At 46.5% G+C, this 26,080-nt stretch overlaps 1 protein-coding gene across 3 annotated transcripts in view; it reads right to left on the bottom strand.

The window, feature by feature from the left end:
- Positions 1 to 8,102: 8,102 nt before the first annotated feature.
- Positions 8,103 to 26,080, bottom strand: part of LOC141048772 (methylcrotonoyl-CoA carboxylase beta chain, mitochondrial-like) — a 39,758-nt gene continuing 21,780 nt past the window's right edge. For 2 of the 3 annotated variants that reach the window (XM_073544761.1, XM_073544759.1), the window contains exons 8-12: positions 22,321 to 22,477; positions 22,096 to 22,218; positions 15,289 to 15,431; positions 8,406 to 8,487; positions 8,103 to 8,295 (exon numbers count right to left, since the gene is read on the bottom strand). In XM_073544761.1, the coding sequence (XP_073400862.1) occupies positions 8,212 to 8,295; positions 8,406 to 8,487; positions 15,289 to 15,431; positions 22,096 to 22,218; positions 22,321 to 22,477 (589 nt within the window). In that variant the 3' untranslated portion in view covers positions 8,103 to 8,211. Of the gene's footprint in view, positions 8,296 to 8,405; positions 8,488 to 15,288; positions 15,432 to 16,533; positions 16,734 to 22,095; positions 22,219 to 22,320; positions 22,478 to 26,080 lie in introns of those variants that run through there. The other variant, XM_073544760.1, reaches the window with a different exon arrangement.

Genomic DNA, 26,080 nt, shown 5'->3' with positions numbered 1-26,080 from the left:
AAATATCCTCAGCCATTAGAAAATCCATATAGAGTAAAACAATAACTAGAAGCGAGGGAGGAGGGGGATGGAGCTGAAGATTCTCAGTGCGGCGTCCCAGTAAAGCATCACACGGCGACATCTGATTAGCTCAATACATTGTGTGCATATACAGTATAATAGTTGTACAAAGTACAAAATAGGTTTTCTTGCATATTTTGCAAGCTGCCATGTTCTCCACTGATATTAATGGCCAAACTGCAGGAATAATAAATCTTGACATCAGGGTAAAGGCAAGAATAAGTAAGGGCTGACTGATACTTTGCAGTTTTCCCAACGTGAAAATTGCATGCAGAAAATCTGCTACTTATTACAATACCAATAAAGAGGATGAGGTTTTATCAAATCCGCAACATGTCATGTTATACAGAGCAGGGGGTGAATTCCACAGCAGCAGCATGACTGGTGCAACTCCTCCTGCTTTGGAGACTTCACATAAGCTGTCGTTTGTGAACTTTATAAAAAAATCACAACAGTTTCTCCAAGAAACGGTTTCATTTCTAAAATAGCAATAACTAACTTTTAAACATGTCTAGGCTCTTTCTTGTCTAAGTGATGAAAAAAAATCCAAATTTTGCTTAAAAAAAAAAAAGGAGATTTTTGTGTACTCACCGTAAAATCTCTTTCTCTTAGCCTTTAATTGGGGGACACAGAACCGTGGGTGTTATGCTGCTGTCCACTAGGAGGCAACACTATGCATATTCTGAAAAAGATTAACTTTGGCTCCTCCTCTGCAATATACACCCCTGGACGGCGTCAGCCTTCTCCAGTTTTGTGCAAAAGCATTAGGAGGAATATACGAGAAACGTAACCATGCCTGTGAGAAGGCTACTATAAACGAGCTCAAACAACAATATGAGAACCCAACCGTAACAACGGCCTGCAAGGGCAACAGGGTGGGAGCTGTGTCCCCCAATTAAAGGCTAAGAGAAAGAGATTTTACGGTGAGTACACAAAAATCTACTTTACTCTGTCGCCTAATTGGGGGACACAGAACCGTGGGACGTCCTAAAGCAGTCCCTGGGTGGGAAGCAGTGGACGAATATTGTGCTGATTTGGGGTACTGCCGCCTGCAGGACCCGTCTACCCAGGCTCGCATACTCTGAGGACTGGGTATGCACTCTGTAGTGTTTTGTAAATGTGTGCAGGCTAGTCCAAGTGGCTGCCATACACACTTGAAATGCCGAGGCTTGATGTCGAATTGGCCCAAGAGGCCCCTACCGCTCGCGTAGAGTGTGCCGTGATACCGGCCGGAAGAGGAGAATTGTTAAGGCGGTAAGCCTCTTGTATGGTGGACTTGATCCACCTAGCAAGGGTGGCTTTGGAAGCCGGTAGGCCCTTGCGAGCGCCTTCTGGAAGAATGAAAAGTGAATCAGACTTCCGGAAGGGAGCAGTCCTAGACACGTAAATACGCAATGCCCTGACAAGGTCAAGCGTATGCAGAGCCTTCTCCATCCTATGAACGGGAACTGGGCAAAGAGATGGTAGTGAGATTTCCTCAATGAGGTGGAAGCTGGACACAACCTTCGGAAGGAAGGATGGGACTGTACGGAGAACCACCTTGTCCTAATGGAAAACCAGGAAGGGTTGTCTGCAGGAAAATGCTGAAAGTTCAGACACCCTGCGTAGTGAGGTGATTGCCACCAGAAAAACTACCTTCTGTGATAGAAGGCAGAGTGAGACCTCCTTAAGGGGTTCGAAAGGAGGTGTCTGCAATGCTGTCAAGACCAGGTTGAGGTCCCACGTTTCCAATGGATGTTTGTAGGGGGTAACCAATCGGGAGACCCCTTGGAGAAAAGTCCTCACTTGTGGCTTGTTAGCAATACGCCTCTGAAAAAGCACTGAAAGCGCTGACACCTGGCTCTTAAGCAACCCCAGGGATAGCCTGGCGTCCAGGCCTGATTGAAGGAAGCCGAGGACCTTTGGAAGAGAGTAGGGGAGTGGGACCTGTCCGCGAGATTCGCACCATGTGAAGAAAGCCTTCCAGGTACGATAATAAATCCTGCCCGAAGCTGGCTTTCGAGCCCTGATCATGGTTTTCACGACGTCCGGTGAAAAACCTGCTTGGGTCAAAACCCAGGTCTCAAAGGCCACGCCGTCAAATTGAAAGCCCCTGAGTTCTGGTGGAAGAACGGGCCTTGTGACAGAAGGTCGGGACGTGTGGGGAGACGCCAGGGAGCGTCTGCTGTGAGTTGCACGACGTTGGCGTACCATGTACGCCTGGGCCAGTCTGGAGCGATCAGGATGGTGGGAACTCCCTCTTGTTTGATCTTCCTCAGGACTCTGGAGATCAGGGGGAGGGGTGGAAAAAATGTACAGAAGCTGGAACTGGGTCCAGTCCTGAACCAGGGCATCTGCTCCGAGCAACCGCGGATCGCGTGTCCTGGCCATGAAATTGGGAACCTTGGCATTGAGATGGGATGTCATCAGATCCACGTCCGGGGTACCCCAGCGATGGCAGATCTGACGAAAATCTTCGGGATGGAGAGACCACTCCCCCGAGTCCATTCCTTGTCTGCTGAGATAGTCGGCTTCCCAATTGTCCACACCCGGAATGTGGACCGCAGAGAGTACCGACCTCGCATCCTCCGCCCAGTGTAGGATACGTGTTACTTCATTCATCGCCTGGATGCTGCGGGTCCCGCCTTGATGGTTCACGTATGCCACCACCGTGGCATTGTCCGACTGTACTCTGATATGAGAGTCTGCTAGCATTTGATGAAAGGCTTTCAATGCCAGGAAGATGGCCCGAATCTCCAGGATGTTGATGGGCATGTTTGCTTCCATTGGTGACCACTTGCCTTGCGCTGCACCGCGCTCCAACCCGTAAGGCTTGCGTCGGTGGTCAAAACCTTCCATTGACCGGAGAGGAAGGATTTTCCCCTTGCAAGCGAGGTTGGTTTGAGCCACCAGTGCAGGGACCTCCTGGTTTTCGATGATAACCAGAACTCCCTGTCGAGGGAGAACGGATTCCTGTCCAAGGATTTGAGGATGGCCAGTTGAAGGGGTCTGAGGTGAAACTGGGCAAATGGTACCGCCTCCATTGCTGCTGCCATCCTGCCAAGTACTCATGACATACCGGAGAGATCGGGGGGACTTGCGGAGGAGAGTGCGAACTCCCAAACGGAGGGCCAGTGCCTTGTCCCTGGGGAGGATCACCAGACCCCTGTAGGTGTCGAATAGCATCCTCAGGAAGGCCAGAGACTGACTCGGGGTAGTCAGGGACTTCTGTAAATTGACTATCCATCCCAGGCGACTCAGAGTGTCGATTGTGATTGAGACGTTGACCTCGCAGTCCTTGAAGGTGGGGGCCTTGATGAGAAGGTCGTCCAGGTATGGAACGACTACTATGCTTCTGGAGTGTAGTACGTCCATGGTGGCTGCCATGACCTTTGTAAATGTTCTGGGAGCCGTGGCGAGACCGAACGGGAGGGCCACAAACTGGTAATGGTCTTGGTTGATTGCGAATCTGAGAAACCTCTGATGGGCGGGAGCAATCGGTATATGCAGGTATGCGTCCTGTATGTCTATGGAGGCGAGATATTCTCCTTTCTCCATGGACGCAACGATTGACCGGAGGGATTCCATGCGAAAGTGACGAACTCGAACATACTTGTTGAGTTGCTTGAGGTCTAGTATGGGTCGGACGCTGCCTCCCTTCTTGGGCACCACGAACAGATTGGAGTAGAACCCTCGGAAGCGTTCGTCTGCTGGAACCGGTACTATGACTCCTGCTTGCAGGAGGGAAGAAACCGCTTGATGGAAGGCTCGAGCTTTGAGTGGAGGTATTGGAGGAACGGAGAGAAAGAACCTGTGCGGTGGGCTGGTAGTAAACTCGATCTTGTATCCTGAAGACACTATTTCCTTGACCCACTTGTCTTCTGTAATAGGCAGCCAGACCTGCTGAAAGAGTAGCAGTCGTCCGCCTACAAGTGGGGTGTCTTCTGGAGGGCATGAGTCATGATGAGGGGAAAGTCTGAGCTTTTCCTCCTTTGGGTTTTGTCTGGCTTGCTTTTGACTGCCAGTTCCTGTTCGGCCTCTGTGCCGCCCGTGTGTTGTCTCTGCGGGGGGAGCGGTTACGATTTTGTGCTGGGAGTGAGACGGACCAGCCTGAAGAATTACGAAAGGATCGGAAACTATATTGATTACGTCTTTTAAACGTGCGTTTTGGTTTTAGTTGAGGGAGAGAAGTACTTTTACCCCCGGTAGCATTGGATATCATTGTATCCAGCTTTTCACCGAAAAGACGTCCACTGAAGTACGGGAGATTTGTTAGGGACATTTTTGAGGCCGCATCCGCCTTCCATTCTCTCAGCCAGAGAATACGCCGGATTGTAATGGCGTTTGATGCTATTCCCACTACCCCTCTTGCAGAATCCAACGCTGCATGGACCATGTAATCTGCCACTACTGCAATTTGCACCACCTGGTCGGCCAGCTGAGGATTTGAAGCTTGGAGGCCTTGTTGCAATAGATTAGTCCAGGCCATAATGGCCTTGGCTGCCCAAACTGAAGCAAATGTGGGAGCCAGAGAGGCACCTGCCGCTTCGAAGATTGAACGAGCCATGCATTCTACCTGTCTGTCTGCTGCGTCCTTGAGGGTTGAGCTGTCCGGCAGCGAGAGAAGCGTTTGTGCTGCTAGCCTAGAGACTGGGGGGTCCACTTCAGGTGGATCTGTCCATTCCTTAGTGTCCTTCTGTGGGAAGGGGTACTTTGCTTCTAAGTATTTGCGATTGGCGAATTTTTTCTCAGGCTGCGAAAAATGTTTAGAAAGTATTTTTTGAAATTCCGGGTGATTAGGGAAGACCTTAGATGGTTTCTAAACACTCTCGAAGGAAATCTTGTGTTCTGGTGCTTCCGGGGTTGGATCAGAAATGTCCAGCATCCGAAGGATGGAGGAGATTATATCCTCAACTAGCGCCGTATTGCTAGGGGGACAAGGGAGCAGAGCGTTCTCTGTTTCGTTATCTGAGTTAGAATCACATATGCCCTCTGAGTCTTGCGCGTTGCTAAGGAGCTCCCTAGCGGGCGGACTAGGGCGGAGGTGTTCTGTGGTCTGGGATCATTGTGGAGATCCGCATTGTCTTTCTCTATCAGGGGACGGTCTAGGTGACCTGGAGCCACTGTGTCTCTCCCTGGAGGGGGACGACCTAGTGCTATGTGAGGACGCAGATGAACGCGACCTGTGGGTCCGCTTACGGCTCAAGCTATCGGAAACGGCATGTCCCTGAGACCGGATGTCCTTTTGCTGTGTAACGTTCATAGACGAGACATGACCCTGCAGTAATGTGGAGGTCAGGTTATCTATAGACTGTCAGACTGCGACATCTGAGTCGCCCATTCCGGCAGAGGCCCTACAGGGGTATCTACGCAGAGGAAAAGGAATAGGGGAGCATTATAGGTTATATGAACTCACAGCTGAGTACGGAGATCTTGCCCCACCGGTGCGCCCCCTAGGTCTAGCGCCGATAAATCCCAGTCCTGTGCCCCCCAGATACCGCTGTGCTGCCTTCAGCTTCGGGTGCAGCAAGATGGCCACCGGAATTCTGAGGTGGAGGGGGAAGGGGGCGGAGAGCTGAAAAGGGCGCGCAGAGCTATGTAAAAGCACACCCTTCCTGTCTCGATCCGCCCCTTCTATTACACTGCAGAGTGTCATTTTCGTCATCTGGGGGGCGGGAATAAGGCGGCGACTTCGGCTAGGCCGAAGCCGCGGCCTAAATTTGAGGTCTCATGCCCAGCAGCGCTCCAGGACGGCGCGGTTGCCGTGGGGGGGTAGGATCTAACCGAGACCCCCTCCGGAATGAAAAGTAAGGCTAGCGGTGGGGTCTGAACGCGCACTGGGCCCTGAGGAGGGTCCCTTTGGGGCGCTATGCAGCTGGTGCTGCTGCGGAGACAGGGCGCAGGGAGGCCGGTCTCTGACAAGTGCTATACCTTGCTGCACCTCACCCGGTCCCAAAAGGAGCCCGCAGCTGGACTGGGGTCCCTGGGCTTGTAAGCGTCCGAAAGGTGCCTGATACAGGCCCTACCTGCGGTGTCTCAACCTAATACCCCCAGAGGGGGATTAGGGAGGGTGCTGCAGTCACCGTCAGGGGGCTTCGTCGTCAGTTCAACCTCAACCCAGCTAAAAAGAACTGAGGAGGGAGGGGGGTTCTCAACTTCGAACCAGTACCCAAGGGACTGGGGAAGGAGCGACATGGGGAATAGCCACCTCGACCTCAACCGGGTACCCCTAATAGGGGACCGAGGAGGGAGCCATGCCGGGAGTCTCGCTGGAGACCCACTTTGCTTCATCTGTAGTCCGTTGGAAAAAAATCCAGGAAAAAAAGAAAAAAAAAGACGGAGTAAAAAACTCCTAGGTGTGCCTCCTTGCGACACTAAGCAAAAACTGGAGAAGGCTGACACCGTCCAGGGGTGTATACTGCAGAGGAGGAGCCAAAGTTAATCTTTTTCAGATTATGCATAGTGTTGCCTCCTAGTGGACAGCAGCATAACACCCACAGTTCTGTGTCCCCCAATTAGGCGACAGAGTAAGTGCAACGTTCCGATACCCGTAGTGTCTCCATTTTTCGTGATCTGGGGTTGGGTGAGTGATTACTTTTTGCACGCAGAGCTGACGTTTTTAAGGGTAGCATTTATGTGCATATATGATCTTTTGATCGCCCGTTATTGCATTTTAATGCAATGTCGTGGCGACCAAAAAAACGTAATTCTGGTGTTTTGATTTTTTTCCCGCTATGCCGTTTAGCAATCGGGTTAATCCTTTTTTTTTATTGATAGATCGGGTGATTCTGAACGCGGCGATACCTAATATGTGTATGTGTGATTTTTTTTTTTGTTTTATTTTGAATGGGGCGATTTAAAACTTTTATATTTATATTTTTTTTTTTTTACTTTTTTCACATTTTTTTTTATTTTGGCTTGCTTCAATAGCCTCCATATAGGCGATGAGCAGATCGTCTATATGTAGCAATGCTGTAATTCTGCTATGAGCGCCGACCACCGAGTGGCGCTCATGGCAATCCGGCATCACCAACCATAGAGGTCTCTATGAGACTTCTGGTTGTTATATCAACGCATCACTGACCCCCGATCACGTGACGGGGTTGGCGATGCGCGTATTTCCGGCCCGATGGCCAGAAGCGCTGGTTAAATGCTGCTGTTAGCGTTTTACGGCGGCATATAACTAGTTAATAAGCGCGGGTGGATCGCGATTCCACCTGCGCCTATTGCGGGCACATGTCAGCTGCTTAAAACAGCTGACGTGTCCCGGCTTTGATGCGGGCTCACCACCGGAGCCCACATCAAAGCAGGGGTACTGCCATTGGACGTACTATTGGATCCAATGGCAGTAAGGCATTAAACTGCAGCAAAAAGTTAATATTTTAGTAGCAATGATGGAGAAGTGACCGCAGCTTCGATCACTTCACCTCCTTCACTAAAACAAAACGTCATTATGGGGCGGTGATAGAAGAAGCACAAGCATTGCATCCGGATGACGACTTGTTACAGGGAATGAGGCGGCAGGGACAGAAGAAGTGACTGGCGGCGGTGATAGACGCTGCGGTCACTTTTCGCTACCTCCATCCCCACAATTAATTTGGAATGTTATCAGGGGATGGCAGTAACAAAGCCGTGGTAATGACCACAACGCTGCTCCATGAGGATGTCCTGTTCATCAGGGGCAATAGCAATTGTGGGGAAATGAAAGCAGCCCCAGGGAAGTGACAGCAGCCCCAGGGAAGTGACAGCAGCCCCAGGGAAGTGACAGCAGCCCCAGGGAAGTGACAGCAGCCCCAGGGAAGTGACAGCAGCCCCAGCCTCCTGTGATATTCAGTTTAAGAACCATCAGGGACTAAAGAAAAAAATAAAAAGGTAATCTAGGCGATAGCTATATAGGAAGAAAGGTCGGGAATTTTATATTAAGTGAATTACAAAAGTTGTTTGAGCTTTAGAATAGATATTAATATAGGGAACGATCTATATCAGACAACGCCTTTAAGACGGGCGACCGAATAGTTTTCTCCTTATAATGTCCCCTAGTTATTAAATTACACAGACACCTGTTATATGTGAGTCGCATTTTAATATACTACACTATAAGGCACTCTACGATTACTGCATAGACTATTTACATAATAAAACATCTTTTCTGTGCGTTGTCACATCCGTTTTTCACATCCTCAGTAGCGGAGAACTTTGAAAATTGACTTTTTCATATTTTTTTTGTCTAATGATTTTCAAGCATTTGCCAAGAACCTGCAAAAAAAAAAAAAATTGTCCTTTAGTGAACTTTAAATATGCGTACTGTGTCCTGGATGACACGGACAAGCCCTCAAGATCATATTGTGATTTTTCTTTCTACTCACCGGTCTGGTGTCCTGAGGTAAGATCACTCCATCGTCCCAGAGTCTGGCAGATGAATAAAACGCTGAACCTTCCTCCTTTAGTCTAAGAGACATATAATAAAGTGTCGGTCAGGAGCTTGCTCTAACCGGGGCATTTAAGATGTGCAATCTTGTTGTGGTGTCTATTTTGACGTCCTATCACAGGGTGCCAGTGGATGCCATGACACGTGGGGGATCTGATGGCGGCCTCCACTGCTGCCATCCTGGTACTCCTGTGATGCCCATCCATGGACTAGGTTTCATAGGAGATCGTTATTTACACTATTTACTGCAATCATGAAGTATATAGTACAACTGATCAAACGATCGGAGGTTCAAGTGCCCTAAGAGGACCAAAAATAAACTGAGAAGTAATATTAAAAAAGGAGATTTTTGTGAACTCACCGTAAAATCTCTCTCTCTTAGCCTTTAATTGGGGGACACAGAACCGTGTTATGCTGCTGTCCACTAGGAGGCGACACTATGCATAATCTGAAAAAGATTAACTTTGGCTCCTCCTCTGCAGTATACACCCCTGGACGGCGTCGGCCTTCTCCAGTTTTGTGCAAAAGCATTAGGAGGAATATACCAGAAACATAACCATGCCTGTAAGAAGGCTACTATAAACGAGCTTCAACAACAATATGAGAACCCAACCGTAACAACGGCCCGCAAGGGCAACAGGGTGGGAGCCGTGTTCCCCAATTAAAGGCTAAGAGAAAGAGATTTTACGGTAAGTACACAAAAATCTCCTTTACTCTGTCGCCTAATTGGGGGGCACAGAACTGTGGGACGTCCCAAAGCAGTCCCTGGGTGGGAAGCAGTGGACGAATATTGTGCTGACAGTCCCCTAGATTTGGGGTACTGCCGCCTGCAGGACCCGTCTACCCAGGCTCGCATCCGCTGAGGACTGGGTATGCACTCTATAGTGTTTTGTAAATGTGTGCAGGCTAGTTCAAGTGGCTGCCTTACAGACTTGATGTGCCGAGGCTTGATGCCGAATGGCCCAAGAGGCCCCTACCGCCCGCGTAGAGTGTGCCGTGATACCGGCCGGAAGAGGAGAATTGTTAAGGCGGTAAGCCTCTTGTATGGTGGACTTGATCCACCTAGCAAGGGTGGCCTTGGAAGCCGGTAGGCCCTTGCGAACGCCTTCTGGAAGAAGGAAAAGTGAATCAGACTTCCGGAAGGGAGCAGTCCTAGACACGTAAATACGCAATGCCCTGACAAGGTCAAGCGTATGCAGAGCCTTCTCCACTCTATGAACGGGAACCGGGCAAAGAGATGGTAGTGAGATTTCCTCACTGAGGTGGAAGCTGGACACAACCTTCGGAAGAAAGGATGGGACTGTATGGAGAACCACCTTGTCCTGATGGAAAACCAGGAAGGGTTGCCTGCAGGAAAGTGCTGAAAGTTCAGACACCCTGCGTAGCGAGGTGATTGCCACCAGAAAAACCACCTTTTGTGATAGAAGGCGGAGTGAGACCTCCTTAAGGGGTTCGAAAGGAGGTGTCTGCAATGCTGTCAAGACCAGGATGAGGTCCCACGTCTCCAATGGATGTTTGTAGGGGTGAACCAATCGGGAAACCCATTGGAGAAAAGTCCTCACTTGCGGCTTGTTAGCAATACGCCTCTGAAAGAGCACTGAAAGCACTGACACGTGGCTCTTAAGCAACCCCAGCGATAGCCTGGCGTCCAGGCCTGACTGAAGGAAACCGAGGACCTTTGGAAGAGAGTAGGGGAGTGGGATCTGTCCACGAGATTCGCACCATGTGAAGAAAGCCTTCCAGGTACGATAGTAAATCCTGGCTGAAGCTGGCTTTCGAGCCCTGATCATAGTTTTAACGACGTCCGGTGAAAAACCTGCTTGGGTCAAAACCCAGGTCTCAATGGCCACGCCGTCAAATTGAGAGCCCCTGAGTTCTGGTGGAAGAACGGGCCTTGTGACAGAAGGTCGGGACATGTGGGGAGATGCCAGGAAGTGTCTGCTGTGAGTTGCACGACGTCGGCGTACCATGTACGCCTAGGCCAGTCTGGAGCGATCAGGATGGTGGGAACTCCCTCTTGTTTTATCTTCCTCAGGACTCTGGAGATAAGGGGGAGGAGTGGAAAATGCACAGAAGCTGGAACTGGGTCCAGTCCTGAACCAGGGCATCTGCTCCGAGCGACCGCGGATCGCGCGTCCTGGCCATGAAATTGGGAACCTTGGCATTGAGATGGATGCCATCAGATCCACGTCCGGGGTCCCCCAGCGATGGTAGATCTGACGAAAAACTTCGGGATGGAGAGACCACTCCCCCGAGTCCATTCCTTGTCTGCTGAGACAGTCGGCTTCCCAGTTGTCCACACCCGGAATGTGGACCGCAGAGAGTACCGACCTCGCATCCTCCGCCCAGTGTAGGATACGTGTTACTTCATTCATCGCCTGGATGCTGCGGGTCCCGCCTTGATGGTTCACGTATGCCACCGCCGTGGCATTGTCCGACTGTACTCTGATATGAGAGTCTGCTAGCAAGTAATGAAAGGCTTTCAATGCCAGGAAGATGGCCCGGATTTCCAGGACGTTGATGGGCATGGTCGCTTCCATTGGTGACCACTTGCCTTGAGCTCTGTGATGTAGGTTCACCGTGCCCCAACCCGTATGGCTTGCTTCGGTGGTCAAAACCTTCCACTGACCGGAGAGAAAGGATTTTCCCCTTGCAAGCGAGGTTGGCTTGAGCCACCAGTGCAGGGACCTCCTGGTTTTCGATGATAACCGGAACTCCCTGTCGAGGGAGAACGGATTCCTGTCCCAGGACTTGAGGATAGCCAGTTGAAGGGGTCTGAGGTGAAACTGGGCAAATGGTACCGCCTCCATTGCTGCTGCCATCCTGCCAAGTACTCTCATGGCATACGAGAGATCGGGGGGACTTGCGGAGGAGAGTGCGAACTCCCAAACGGAGGGCCAGTGCCTTGTCCCTGGGGAGGAACACCAGACCCCTGGAGGTGTCGAATAGCATCCCCAAGAAAGCCAGAGACTGACTCGGGGTAGTCGAGGACTTCTGTAAATTGACTAACCATCCCAGGCGACTCAGAGTGTCGATTGTGATTGAGACGTTGACCTCGCAGTCCTTGAGGGTGGGGGCCTTGATGAGAAGGTCGTCCAGGTATGGAACGACTACTATGCCTCTGGAGTGTAGAACGCCCATGGCAGCTGCCATGACCTTTGTAAATGTTCTGGGAGCCGTGGCGAGACCGAACGGGAGGGCCACAAACTGGTAATGGTCTTGGTTAATTGCGAATCTGAGAAATCTCTGATGGGCGGGAGCAATCAGTATATGCAGGTATGCATCCTGTATGTCTATGGAGGCGAGATATTCTCCTTTGTCCATGGACGCAACGATTGACCGGAGGGATTCCATGCGAAAGTGACAAACTCGAACATACTTGTTGAGTTGCTTGAGGTCTAGTATGGGTCGGACGCTGCCTCCCTTCTTGGGAACCACGAACAGATTGGAGTAGAACCCTCGGAAGCGCTCGTCTGCTGGAACCGGTACTATGACTCCTGCTTGCAGGAGGGAAGAAACCGCTTGATGGAAGGCTCGAGCTTTGAGTGGAAGTTTTGGGAGAATGGAGAGAAAGAACCTGTGCGGTGGGCTGGTAGTAAACTCGATCTTGTATCCTGAAGTCACTATTTCCTTGACCCACTCGTCTTCTGTAATAGGCAGCCAGACCTGCTGAAAGAGTAGCAGTCGTCCGCCTACAAGTGGGGTGTCTTCCGGAGGGCATGAGTCATGATGAGGGGAAAGTCTAAGCTTTTCCTCCTTTGGATTTTGCCTGGCTTGCTTTTGACTGCCTGTTCCTGTCTGGCCTCTGTGCCGCCCGTGTGTTGTCTCTGCGGGGGGAGCGGTTACGATTTTGTGCTGGGCGCGAGACGGACCAGCTTGAAGAAATCCGAAAGGATCGGAAACTATATTGATTACGTCTTTTAAACGTGCGTTTTGGTTTTAGTTGAGGGAGAGAAGTACTTTTACCCCCGGTAGCATTGGATATCATTGTATCCAGCTTTTCACCGAAAAGACGTCCACTAAAGTACGGGAGATTTGTTAGGGACTTTTTTGAGACCGCATCCGCCTTCCATTCTCTCAGCCAGAGAATATGCTGCATTGTCATGGCGTTTGATGCTATTCCCGCTACCCCTCTTGCAGAATCCAACGCTGCATGGAACACGTAATCTGCCACTACTGCAATTTGCACCGCCTGGTCCGCCAGCTGAGGGTTTGAAGCTTGGAGGCCCTTTTGCAAAAAATTAGCCCAGGCCATAATGGCCTTGGCTTCCCAAACTGAAGCAAATGCAGGAGCCAGAGAGGCACCAGCCGCTTCGAAGATTGAACGAGCCATGCATTCTACCTGTCTGTCTGCTGCGTCCTTGAGGGTTGAGCTGTCCGGCAGTGAGAGAAGCGTTTGTGCTGCCAGCCTAGAGACTGGGGGGTCCACTTCAGGCGGATCTGTCCAATCCTTAGTGTCCTTCTGTGGGAAGGGATACTTTGCTTCCAAGTATTTGCGATTGGCGAATTTTTTCTCAGGCTGCGAAAAATGCTTAGAAAGTATTTTTTGAAATTCTGGGTGATTAGGGAAGACCTGAGATGGTTTCTGAACACTTTCAAAGGAAATCTTGTGTTTTGGTGCTTCCGGGGTTGGATCAGAAATGTCCAGCACCCGAAGGATGGAAGAGATTATATCCTCAACTAGCGCCGTATTGCTAGGGGGACAAGGGACCAGAGTGTTCTCTGTTTCATTATCTGAGTTAGAGTCACATATGCCCTCTGAGTCTTGTGCATCGCTAAGGAGCTCCCTAGCGGGCGAACTAGGGCGGAGGTGTTCTGTGGTCTGGGATCGCTGTGGAGATCCACATTGTCTTTCTCTATCAGGGGACGGTCTCGGTGACCTGGAGCCACTGTGTCTCTCCCTGGAGGGGGACGACCTAGTGCTATGTGAGGACGCAGATGAACACGACCTGTGGGTCCGCTTACGTCTCAAACTGTCGGAAGCGGCCTGCCCCTGAGACCGGATGTCCCTTTGCTGGGTAACGTTCATAGCCGAGACATGACCCTGCAGAGCCTGTAGTAGTGTGGAGGTCAGGTTATCTATAGACTGTGTCATAGACTGCGACATCTGAGTCGCCCATTCCGGCGCAGTAGCGGTCGAAGAAGCGTTGGTAGGGACTTCTTGGGGTTCTGATCCTGTGTTTTGGGTACAGTCCCGGCAGTGCGGGTACGTGCTGCCGCTTGGGAGAGTGGCTTTGAAGGCTGTACAGACTGCATAAAAGCAGTCTTGTCTGGTCCTTTTCCTTGAGCCCGACATAGTGCTTAGAGGCTGATTAGCAGAGGCCCTACAGGGGTATCTACGCAGAGAAAAGGAATAGGGGAGCGTTATAGGTTATATGAACTCACAGCTGAGTACAGAGAACCCAGCTGTGATCTTACCCCACCGGTGCGCCCCCTAGGTCCAGCGCCGATAAATCCCAGTCCTGTGCCCCCCCAGAGGCCGCTGTGCTGCCTTCAGCTATGTCTTCAGGTGCAGCAAGATGGCCACCGAATTCTGAAGTGGAGGGGGAAGGGGGCGGAGAGCTGAAAAGGGCGCGCGGAGCTATGTAAAAGCGTGCCCTTCCTGTCTCGATCCACCCCTTCTATGACACTGCAGAGTGTCATTTTCGTCATCCGGGGGGCGGGAATAAGGCGGCGACTTCGGCTAGGCCGAAGCCGCGGCCTAAATTTGATACCTCATACCCAGAAGGGCTCCAGGACGGCGCGGTTGTCCGGGGGGGGGGGGGGGGGTCGGATTCAAACCAGACCCCCCCCCGGATTTAACGGTAGGCTAGCGGTGGGGTCATGAGCGCAACCTGGGCCCTGTGGGGGGTCCCTTTGAGACGCTATGCAGCTGGTGCTGCCGCAGAGACAGGGGCGCAGGGAGCCCTGTCTCTGACAAGTGCCATGCCTGCCTGCACCTCCCACAGTCCCATCAGGAGCCCGCAGCTGAGCTGGGGCCCCTGGACTTGTAAGTGGCCGAATGGTGCCTGGTACAGGCCCTACCTGCGGTGTCTCAACCTAATGCCCCCAGAGGGGGATTAGGGAGGGTGCTGCTGTCACCGTCAGGGGGCTTCATCCTATCCTCGACCTCAACCCAGAGCCCAAGGGAACTGGGGAAGGAGGGGGATCTCGACTTCGAACCAGTACCCGAGGGACTGGGGAAGGAGCGACATGGGGAAGAGCCATCTCGACCTCAACCGGGTACCCCTTAATAGGGGACCGAGGAGGGAGCCATGCCGGGAGTCTCGCTGGAGACCCGCTTTTCTTCATCTGTAGTCCGTTGAAAAAAATCAAGGAAAAAACTGATTAAAAAAAAAAAATCTTAGGTGTGCCTCCTTGCGACACTAAGCAAAAACTGGAGAAGGCCGACGCCGTCCACGGGTGTATACTGCAGAGGAGGAGCCAAAGTTAATCTTTTTCAGATTATGCATAGTGTCGCCTCCTAATGGAAAGCAGCATAACACGGTTCTGTGTCCCCCAATTAGGCGACAGAGTAATAAGATAAACATTTGAATAAAACTTCTTTACTCCAGTTTAAATTAAAAAAAAAAAAAAATGCAAATCTGGTTTTGCCGACTCGCTAAAAGTCAAGTCTGTCAAAATATAAAATTTAATCTGTACAGTAAATTCCGTAAAAAAAAACTTGAAAGAATAAACAGAATTGCTGATTAAAATATTACTGATATATTAAGAAAACAGGCTCAGATTATTACTTTTTTTCGCAATATTAACTTATGGAATAAGATCTGATGTGATTGGTCGCCACCTGCGATATAATACGAGGACCCCACCCTTCATACCTGTCCAGCTGAGATTTGAATTCTGTCTCGTCCGTCCAGCCGTAATCCTTCTGTTCGCTCCATGACAACCTCCCGGCGTCCACAAGACCAATTCTTGCATTTGGCCACAGGAACAAGAAATTTGGCTCATAAGATCTCCCGCACTAAACCATAATTGAAAACGTAACAATAATCATAGATGGCAATTTTTTCGTTTTCTTTAATCATCTCTTTTACAGAGCCATAAGTTACTTTTCTATTGATGTAGCACTATTTCTACTATTAATAAAACAAAAAAGCCCAGTACCTTACAAAAAACACATGGCAGAGACCTATGTATATGGTCTGCCATAATCAATGGTTCCATTCCATGAATAAATGTATACAGGAGAAGGAAGCGGAATGACTGAATCCAACAAATTTTTTAATATGAAAATATGAAAAGTTTTTATTATAGTAAATAAATATAAAGAGACAAACAATAATCATAGTATAGTTACACATAGAATATGACACCAAAAAGCCAGGAGGGGAAATAAAAAGGAGTAATAAAGAACACCATCATCATGAGTTACCTCTAGTAATACCGCCTTTATGTGGTGCGATTTAAATGTTATTGCCTATATAGGATTCCATCATGGCCATAGTCATAATAGGAATAGTGAAAGGCTCCCACGGCAGGTATCAAATGATAAAGAGGAACACAGCGGTGAGGATTCAGCGGTACAAAGTTATGCCACAATGACAAAAAAATCCATGATAACGCTCACCTGATGGTGCCTGCTACCCCTGGTTGTGCAAGAGATCTCCAACGCGCGTTTCGCGCTCTACAACTAGCGCTTTCTCAAGGAGATGCTACTAATACTGGCACAGGACCTTTTATAACCATAACAACCGTCACATGTCTGACCATGTGGTATACGTGGACCAATCACAAGCGGCTATATCGGCGCATGCGCCATGACACCCAACCAGTCCTCTAACATGGAAGCAGGCGCCCGGCATCGGACGCGCGCTCAGAAGGGCGCTGACGTCACAAATGCTTGTGGGGCACCGCCCCCATGAAGAGAGACACGGGGACATGCAGCGCATGCGCACCACCGCTAGGAAGCAGTAAAGGCATGATGACCACAGGTATAGTTATATAAAATAAAATAAAAAGAAACAAGTTGTATAACGATTATACCAACATAGTCCCACCCCACACAGAATGCCAGTGGAATTTGGAATACAAACTGCATACGCGAGTCTCTAAAAACCCCTGTCTCCAAAAATAGTCTATTTAATTAACAAGTATAACCAAAGAAATACAATAATAGCCAGAATAATTGCCAGATATAATGGGGGAAAAGATTCAAATGCAGTGTCCAAATAGTTATGCATCCAGTAGCGGCTGAGTGGTTGGAGCCCATGAGGAAAATGACAGTAGATCCATATGCACCAGTACAGTAGCAGGAACGGTAGAACTAAAGAATAAAAAATGAAAACAAATAAAGATTAAAAACAATAAAAAACACATACAAACAGGGGAAAGTGGGGTGGGACTATGTTGGTATAATCGTTATACAACTTGTTTCTTTTTATTGCGGTGGTGCGCATGCGCTGCATGTCCCCGTGTCTCTCTTCATGAGGGCGGTGCCCCACAAGCATTTGTGACGTCAGCGCCCTTCTGAGCGCGCGTCCGATGCCGGGCGCCTGCTTCCATGTTAGAGGACTGGTTGGGTGTCATGGCGCATGCGCCGATATAGCCGCTTGTGATTGGTCCACGTATACCACATGGTCAGACATGTGACGGTTGTTATGGTTATAAAAGGTCCTGTGCCAGTATTAGTAGCATCTCCTTGAGAAAGCGCTAGTTGTAGAGCGCGAAACGCGCGTTGGAGATCTCTTGCACAACCAGGGGTAGCAGGCACCATCAGGTGAGCGTTATCATGGATTTTTTTGTCATTGTGGCATAACTTTGTACCGCTGAATCCTCACCGCTGTGTTCCTCTTTATCATTTGATACCTGCCGTGGGAGCCTTTCACTATTCCTATTATGACTATGGCCATGATGGAATCCTATATAGGCAGTAACATTTAAATCGCACCACATAAAGGCGGTATTACTAGAGGTAACTCATGATGATGGTGTTCTTTATTACTCCTTTTTATTTCCCCTCCTGGCTTTTTGGTGTCATATTCTATGTGTAACTATACTATGATTATTGTTTGTCTCTTTATATTTACTATAATAAAAACTTTTCATATTTTCATATTAAAAAATTTGTTGGATTCAGTCATTCCGCTTCCTTCTCCTGTATACACATATTTCTACTATTAGTTGTATTTTTATTGGCACACAATTTATTAAAAAAACTTTTCTTATCTTTTTTAACAGGAAAAATGGTAAAAGAAGGAAAACAGCTAATCTGTCATTGCGGTTTTGGTAAAACTGACATGTTATATTTATTCTGAGGATGGATATGATAATGCCGATACTAAATTTATATGTTTTTATGCTTTTTGCACAAAGAAAGAAAACTTTTTTTCTTTTTGTTGCTGCATTTGGAAAGCCAAAATCTATCATTTTTCCATCAACAGTGCTATGTGGCAGCATGTTATTTGCAGGATGAGCTGGAGTTTTTAATGGTAATTTTTAGGGCTACGTAGGACTTTTATTGTTTCACTTTTAGTTATTAATGTAGGAGGCGGGGAAAAAAACAAAACTATCCAAACAAGGGAGGGAGCTGTATCCCCCAATAAAGGCTACAGGAAAGAGATTTTACGGTAAGTACCAAAAATCCTCTTTTCTTAAACGCTTCATTAGGGGACACAGGAAACCATGGGATGTGCAAAATCAGTCCCTGGTGTGGGAAAACTGATAATATTGCAAAAGGAGTAATAGCAATTGATCAGGTTACCACCCGAGCGCCTGCAGCTTGCAGTACCCTTCTGTCAAGGCTTACGTCAACCAACGCCAAGGTAGGAGCTCTGGCAGCAAAAACACATAGGCAAAATGTGTCTGCCTCCAATGTGACAATAAGCTGCACTGAATAGTTGGGTGTCAGCAGGTCAGGAGTAGAGTGTTGGGGAGAAATCAATTTTCTTCTTAAGATGTATTCTTGTTGTCAGCCTTCAGATGGCAGCAGACGTCCCATACTTTCCTGTATTCCCCCAATGATGCGTCCATTTTTTTTTATATCCCTGGGAGGTTCTGGCTTTCAGAGTTCAGGATAGATGTAATCCTTTTATATTATGCGTCATTATGGTTGTGACAAAACTAATAATAGAATTTTCTCACTTTTTTTACTTATCCCACTAGGGAACTTATCCCGGAGTGATCACTTAATATTTTTGCATTGCAGTCACTAAAATGAAAAATAAAATACACACACACACATTATATATATATATATATATATATATATATATATATATCTATCCCCAAAAGTTTTCTTTATTTTCATGTCTATGAAAATTGCAGATTCACTCTGAAGGCATCACAACTATGAATTAACACATGTGGAATTAAATAATTAACAAAAAAAAGTGTGAAACAACTGAAAATATGTCTTATATTCTAAGTCCTTCAAAGTAGCCACCTTTTGCTTTGATTACTGCTTTGCACACTCTTTGCATTCTCTTGATGAGCTTCAAGAGGTAGTCACCGGAAATGGTCTTCCAACAGTCTTGAAGGAGTTCCCAGAGATGCTTAGCACTTGTTGGCCCTTTTGCCTTCACTCTGCGGTCCAGCTCACTCCAAACCATCTCGATTGGGTTCAGGTCTGGGGACTGTGGAGGCCAGGTCATCTGGCGTAGCACCCTATCACTCTCCTTCTTGGTCATATAGCCCTTACACAGCCTGGAGGTGTGTTTGGGGTCATTGTCCTGTTGAAAAATAAATGATGGTCCAACTAAACGCAAACCGGATGGAATAACATGCCGCTGCAAGATGCTGTGGTAGCCATGCTGGTTCAGTATGCCCTCAATTTTGAGTAAATCCCCAACAGTGTCACCAGCAAAGCACCCCCACACCATCACACCTCCTCCTCCATGCTTCACGGTGGGAACCAGGCATGTAGAGTCCATCCGTTCACCTTTTCTGCGTCGCACAAAGACACGGTGGTTGGAACCAAAGATCTCAAATTTGGACTCATCAGACCAAAGCACAGATTTCCACTGGTCTATTGTCCATTCCTTGTGTTCTTTAGCCCAAACAAGTCTCTTCTGCTTGTGGCCTGTCCTTAGCAGTGGTTTCCTAGCAGCTGTTTTACCATGAAGGCCTGCTGCACAAAGTCTCTCCTCTTAACAGTTGTTGAAGAGATGTGTCTGCTGCTAGAACTCTGTGTGGCATTGACCTGGTCTCTAATCTGAGCTGCTGTTAACCTGCGATTTCTGAGGCTGGTGACTTGGATGAACTTATCCTCCGCAGCAGAGGTGACTCTTGGTCTTCCTTTCCTGGGGCGTTCCTCATGTGAGCCAGTTTCTTTGTAGGGCTTGATGATTTTTGCCACTGCACTTGGGGACACTTTCAAAGTTTTCCCAATTTTTCATACTGACGGACCTTCATTTCTTAAAGTAATGATGGCCACTCGTTTTTCTTTACTTAGCTGCTTTTTTCTTGCCATAATACAAATTCTAACAGTCTATTCAGTAGGACTATCGGCTGTGTATCCACCAGACTTCTGCACAACACAACTGATGGTCCCAACCCCATTTATAAGGCAAGAAATCCCACTTATTAAACCTGACAGGGCACACCTGTGAAGTGAAAACCATTTCCGGTGACTACCTCTTGAAGCTCATCAAGAGAATGCCAAGAGTGTGCAAAGCAGTAATCAAAGCAAAAGGTGGCTACTTCGAAGAACTTAGAAAATGTTATATATATATATACACACACACACACACAAAAAGACAAAGTATTGTGGAACTTCACGAGGCAAGATGCTAACAACGACCTGAGAAAAAAAAGTATGATGAAATGTTTCTAAATGTTATATACTTTCCATTGATTGTCTGATAATCCAGAATATCAGTCGCTAATCCATCCTTGGTGATGAAAGATTAAAGTAAAACAGATTTAACTGTGAGGACAGAAGGAGTAAAGGCAATCTGTCACCCTTTCTTTCAACTATCAGCTGCCGGCACCACCATCAGGGGCTTATCTACAGCATTCTGTAATGCTGTAGATAAGCCCCCGATGTTACCTGAAAGAGAAGAAAAAGGAGTTACCGTATATACTCATTTTTTGGGGCTGAAAGTCCCCCTCTTGGCTTATACGCAAGTCATATACTGGGGGTCGGCCGGGGAGGGGGAGCGAGGGGTGTCGGAGATCATACTCACCTCTCCTGGCATGTCTCTGCAGCCCCCCGTGCTTATTCCATCTTCTCGGCGCTGTTCTTCCTGCTTTCAGCGGTCACGTGGTACCGCTCATTACCCTCATGAATATGCGCATATGTAATGAGTAGCACCACGTGACCGCTGAAAGCAGGAAGAACAGCGCCGAGAAGATGGAACAAGCACGGGGGGCTGCAGAAACATGCCAGGAGAGGTGAGTATAATAACGGGGGGAGCCATATTCACCTGTCCCCCGTTCCACCGCTGCGCGTCGCTCTGCTGTCTTGCTTCCTCTGGCAGTGACGTTCAGGTCAGAGGGCGCCATGACGTAGTTAGCAGGCACCCTCTGCCTGAACAGTCACTGCAAAGCCGGCAACTCTGATGAGCAGCAGCGACAAGGTGAGTATATAGTTTTTTGTTTTTTTAATTGAGGCAGCGGAAGCATTGTAAGTGGCCACTAATCACTGTGCAGCATTACAAGTGGCCACTAAGCACTGTGCAGCATTATAAGGGGCCACCAATCACTGTGCAGCATTATAAGAGGCCACCAATCACTGTGCAGCATTATAAGGGGCCACCAATCACTGTGCAGCATTATAAGGGGCCACCAATCACTGTGCAGCATTATAAGGGGCCACCAATCACTGTGCAGCATTATAAGGGGCCACCAATCACTGTGCAGCATTATAAGGGGCCACTAATCACTGTGCAGCATTATAAGGGGCATATGTTATTATGGAGCATGTCATAGGGCCACCATTATTCACTGTGAAGCATTATTAGACATATTTTTGTATGGAGCATCTTATGGAACCCATCATGAACTTAATGGAGCATTATATGGGACCATCATGAACTCTATGGAGCATCTTATTTCTGAAATTTACCAGTAGCTTCGGCATTTTCCACCCTAGGCTTATGCGTGAGTCAATACGTTTTCCCAGTTTTTTGTGACAAAATTAGGGGGGGGGGGGCTTATACACGAGTATATATGGTATATTATACTCACCCAGGGGCGGTCCGGTCTTGGTCCGATGGGTGTTGTGGTCCGGCGCCTCCCATCTTCATACAATGGCGTCCTCTTCTTTCTTTCCTGTCGTGGCTCCAGCGCAGGCGCACTGCTCTGCCCTGTTGAGGGCAGAGCAGAATACTGCAGTGCGCAGGCACCGGACATCTCCCAGCACCTGCACGCTGCAGGACTCTGCTATGTCCTCAACAGGCAGAGCAATGTGCCTGCGCAGGAGCCACAACAGGAAGGAAAGAAGAGGACAGCATCGTATGAAGATGGGAGGCGTCGGACCGGACCGCGACACCCATCGGACCGGACGCCCGGGTGAGTATAATCTAACTCTTTTTTCTTATCTTTCAGGTTACATCGGGGGCTTATCTACAGCATTACAGAATGCTGTAGATAAGCCCCTGATGTCGGTGTCAGCAGTTGATAGTCGAAAAAAAGGGTGACAGATTCCCTTTAACATTAATGGTTTTTCATATCATTGTTATACCTACCATGGCAAAACTCTCTCCCCCGTGGCACCCGCCGATTACTACCGTTATTTTGGGCACCGTGGCACAAGATACAGCAGCGATCATTGAGGCTTGAGCTTTTAATCCTTTTGTCTGCTGTTCTGCCTAGAAAATAAAGGAATAGCAATGTAATATGGAGATTCTCCCAGAAATACTCAGATCAGTGTAAAGAGCAGTTTTATTTTGCATGTCACCTCAAGAACTTACCTTATACACACAAGGAGGTAAGAGATCCTGAGAAGTTGTGTTCTGAAAAAACAGCAAAGGAATATACCGCTGGTTACATATCTGTACAAAGTGGCTTCCTTTTAGAGAGGCATCATGGGTCAGTTCTCCGTTACTAGCCACAATTCCAACCAAATTACTGGAATAAAAAGAGGAACATTCAAAATCTATACATTATAAACCTGCCCCTATGTACAAGAATATAACTACTATAATACTGCCCCTTATATACAAGTATATAACTACTATAATACTGCTCCTATGTACAAAATTATAGCTACTATAATACTGCCCCCTATATACAAGTATATAACTACTATAATACTGCTCCTATGTACAAGAATATAACTACTATAATACTGGGAAAAAATAAGTCCAGCGCTGTAAGTCCATAAAATCAATTTTTCTTTTATTCCATCACTTCCAGTAGTATAAAAGCAATTACGTCGTAGTCCAAAACATTAAAATCAAACGCATTTCAACGCAAAACTGTGCGTCTTAATCATGGACAGAGATCTAATGGCAGACTGAACATTTTTGACTAGCTCACAGTTCAATCCCACCCACCAGATCCAAGAATGTAACTACTATAATACTGCCCCTATGTACAAGAATATAACTACTATAATACTGCCCTTATGTACAAGATTATAACTACTATAATACTTCCCCATGTACAAGATTATAACTACTATAATACTGCCCCCTATGCACAAGAATATAACTACTATAATACTGCCCCTATGTACAAGAATATAACTACTATAATACTGCCCCTATGTACAAGAATATGACTACTATATTACTGCCCCTATGTACCAGAATATAACTACTATAATACTGCCCCATGTACAAGAACATAACTACTATAATACTGCCCCTATGTACAAGAATATAACTACTATAATACTGCCCCTATGTACAAGAATATAACTACTATAATACTGCCCCTATGTACAAGAATATAACTACTATAATACTGCTCCTATGTACAAGAATATAACTACTATAATACTGCTCCTATGTGCAAGAATATAACTACTATAATACTGATCCTATGTACAAGAGTACAACTAGTATAATACTGCCCCCTATGTACAACTACTATAATACTGCTCCTATGTACAGGAATATAACTACTATAATACTGCTCCTATGTACAGGAATATAACTACTATAATACTGCCCGTATGTACAAGAATATAACTACTATAATACTGCACCATGTACAAGATTATAACTACTATAATACTGCCGCCTATGTACAAGAATATAACTACTATGATACTGATCCTATGTACAAGAGTATAACTACTATAATACTGCCCCATGTAAAAGATTATAACTACTATAATACTGCCCCCTATGTACAAGAATATAACTACTATAATACTGCCACCTATGTACAAGAATATAACTACTATAATACTGCCCCCATGTACAAGAATATAACTACTATAATACTGCCCCCATGTACAAGAATATAACTACTATAATACTGCTCCTATGTACAATATAGCTACTATAATACTGCCCCTATGTACAAGAATATAACTACTATAATACTGCTCCTATGTACAATATAGCTACTATAATACTGCCCCCATGTACAAGAATATAACTACTATAATACTGCTCCTATGTACAATATAGCTACTATAATACTGCCCCTATGTACAAGAATATAACTACTATAATACTGCTCCTATGTACAAGTATATAACTACTATAATACTGCCAACTATGTACAAGAATATAACTACTATAATACTGCCCCCATGTACAAGAATATAACTACTATAATACTGCACCTATGTACAAGAATATAGCTACTATAATACTGCCCCCATGTACAAGAATATAACTACTATAATACTGCTCCTATGTACAAGAATATAGCTACTATAATACTGCCCCCATGTACAAGAATATAACTACTATAATACTGCCCCCATGTACAAGAATATAACTACTATAATACTGCTCCTATGTACAATATAGCTACTATAATACTGCCCCTATGTACAAGAATATAACTACTATAATACTGCTCCTATGTACAATATAGCTACTATAATACTGCCCCCATGTACAAGAATATAACTACTATAATACTGCTCCTATGTACAATATAGCTACTATAATACTGCCCCTATGTACAAGAATATAACTACTATAATACTGCTCCTATGTACAAGTATATAACTACTATAATACTGCCAACTATGTACAAGAATATAACTACTATAATACTGCCCCCATGTACAAGAATATAACTACTATAATACTGCACCTATGTACAAGAATATAGCTACTATAATACTGCCCCATGTACAAGAATATAACTACTATAATACTGCTCCTATGTACAAGAATATAGCTACTATAATACTGCCCCTATGTACAAGTATATAACTACTATAATACTGCCCCTATATACAAGAATATAACTACTAAAATACTGCTCCTATGTACAGGAATATAGCTACTATAATACTGCCCCTATGTACAAGAATATAACTACTATAATACTGCTCCTGTGTACAAGAATATAACTACTATAATACTGCCCCTATGTACAAGTATATAACTACTATAATACTGCCACCTATGTACAAGAATATAACTACTATAATACTGCCCCCTATGTACAGGAATATAACTACTATAATACTGCCCCTATGTACAAGAATATAACTACTATAATACTGCCACCTATGTACAAGAATATAACTACTATAATACTGCTCCTATGTACAAGAATATAACTACTATAATACTGCCCCTATGTACAAGAATATAACTACTATAATACTGCCCCTATGTACAAGAATATAACTACTATAATACTGCCCCTATGTACAAGAATATAACTACTATAATACTGCCCCTATGTACAAGTATATAACTACTATAATACTGCCACCTATGTACAAGAATATAACTACTATAATACTGCCCCCTATGTACAGGAATATAACTACTATAATACTGCCCCAATGTACAAGAATATAACTACTATAATACTGCCCCTATGTACAAGAATATAACTACTATAATACTGCTCCAATGTACAAGAATATAACTACTATAATACTGCCCCCTATGTACAGGAATATAACTACTATAATACTGCCCCCTATGTACAGGAATATAACTGTTTAACAAGGAATATAACTGTCTTAAAAACATCTCCAGAATCCGACCTTTTCTCACCTTTGAAACTGCTAAGACTCTTACTGTCGCTCTTATTCATTCTCGTCTGGACTACTGCAACTCTCTTCTGATCGGTCTCCCTCTTACCAAACTTTCTCCTCTCCAATCCATCTTGAATGCGGCAGTCAGGGTCATATTTCTGTCCAGCCGCTTCACCAATGCCTCCATCTTGTGCCAGTCATTACACTGGCTACCTATTCGTTACAGGGTCCAGTATAAACTCATCTCTTTCACCCACAAAGCTCTCCACTGTTCTGCACCGCCTTATATCTCCTCTCTCATCTCTGTCTATCGCCCTATACGTGCCCTCCGTTCTACAAATGACCTAAGACTAACATCCCCCGTAATCCGAACCTCGCACCTCCGTCTCCAAGACTTCTCTCGTGCTGCTCCAGCTCTCTGGAATGCACTTCCCCAGACGATCAGACTGATACCTAGCCCTGACCTATTCAAGCGCGCTTTGAAAACCCATCTCTTCAAACAAGCCTACCACATCAACTACTCAGCAAGCTAACTTTGCCCTGTT

Source organism: Dendrobates tinctorius, unplaced genomic scaffold (assembly GCF_039654945.1).
Source record: "Dendrobates tinctorius isolate UK_male_01 unplaced genomic scaffold, ASM3965494v1 ptg000138l, whole genome shotgun sequence".
NCBI lineage: Eukaryota > Metazoa > Chordata > Amphibia > Anura > Dendrobatidae > Dendrobates > Dendrobates tinctorius.
Note: the sequence above shows the minus strand (reverse complement) of the source record. Positions and strands in the feature narration are given on the sequence as shown.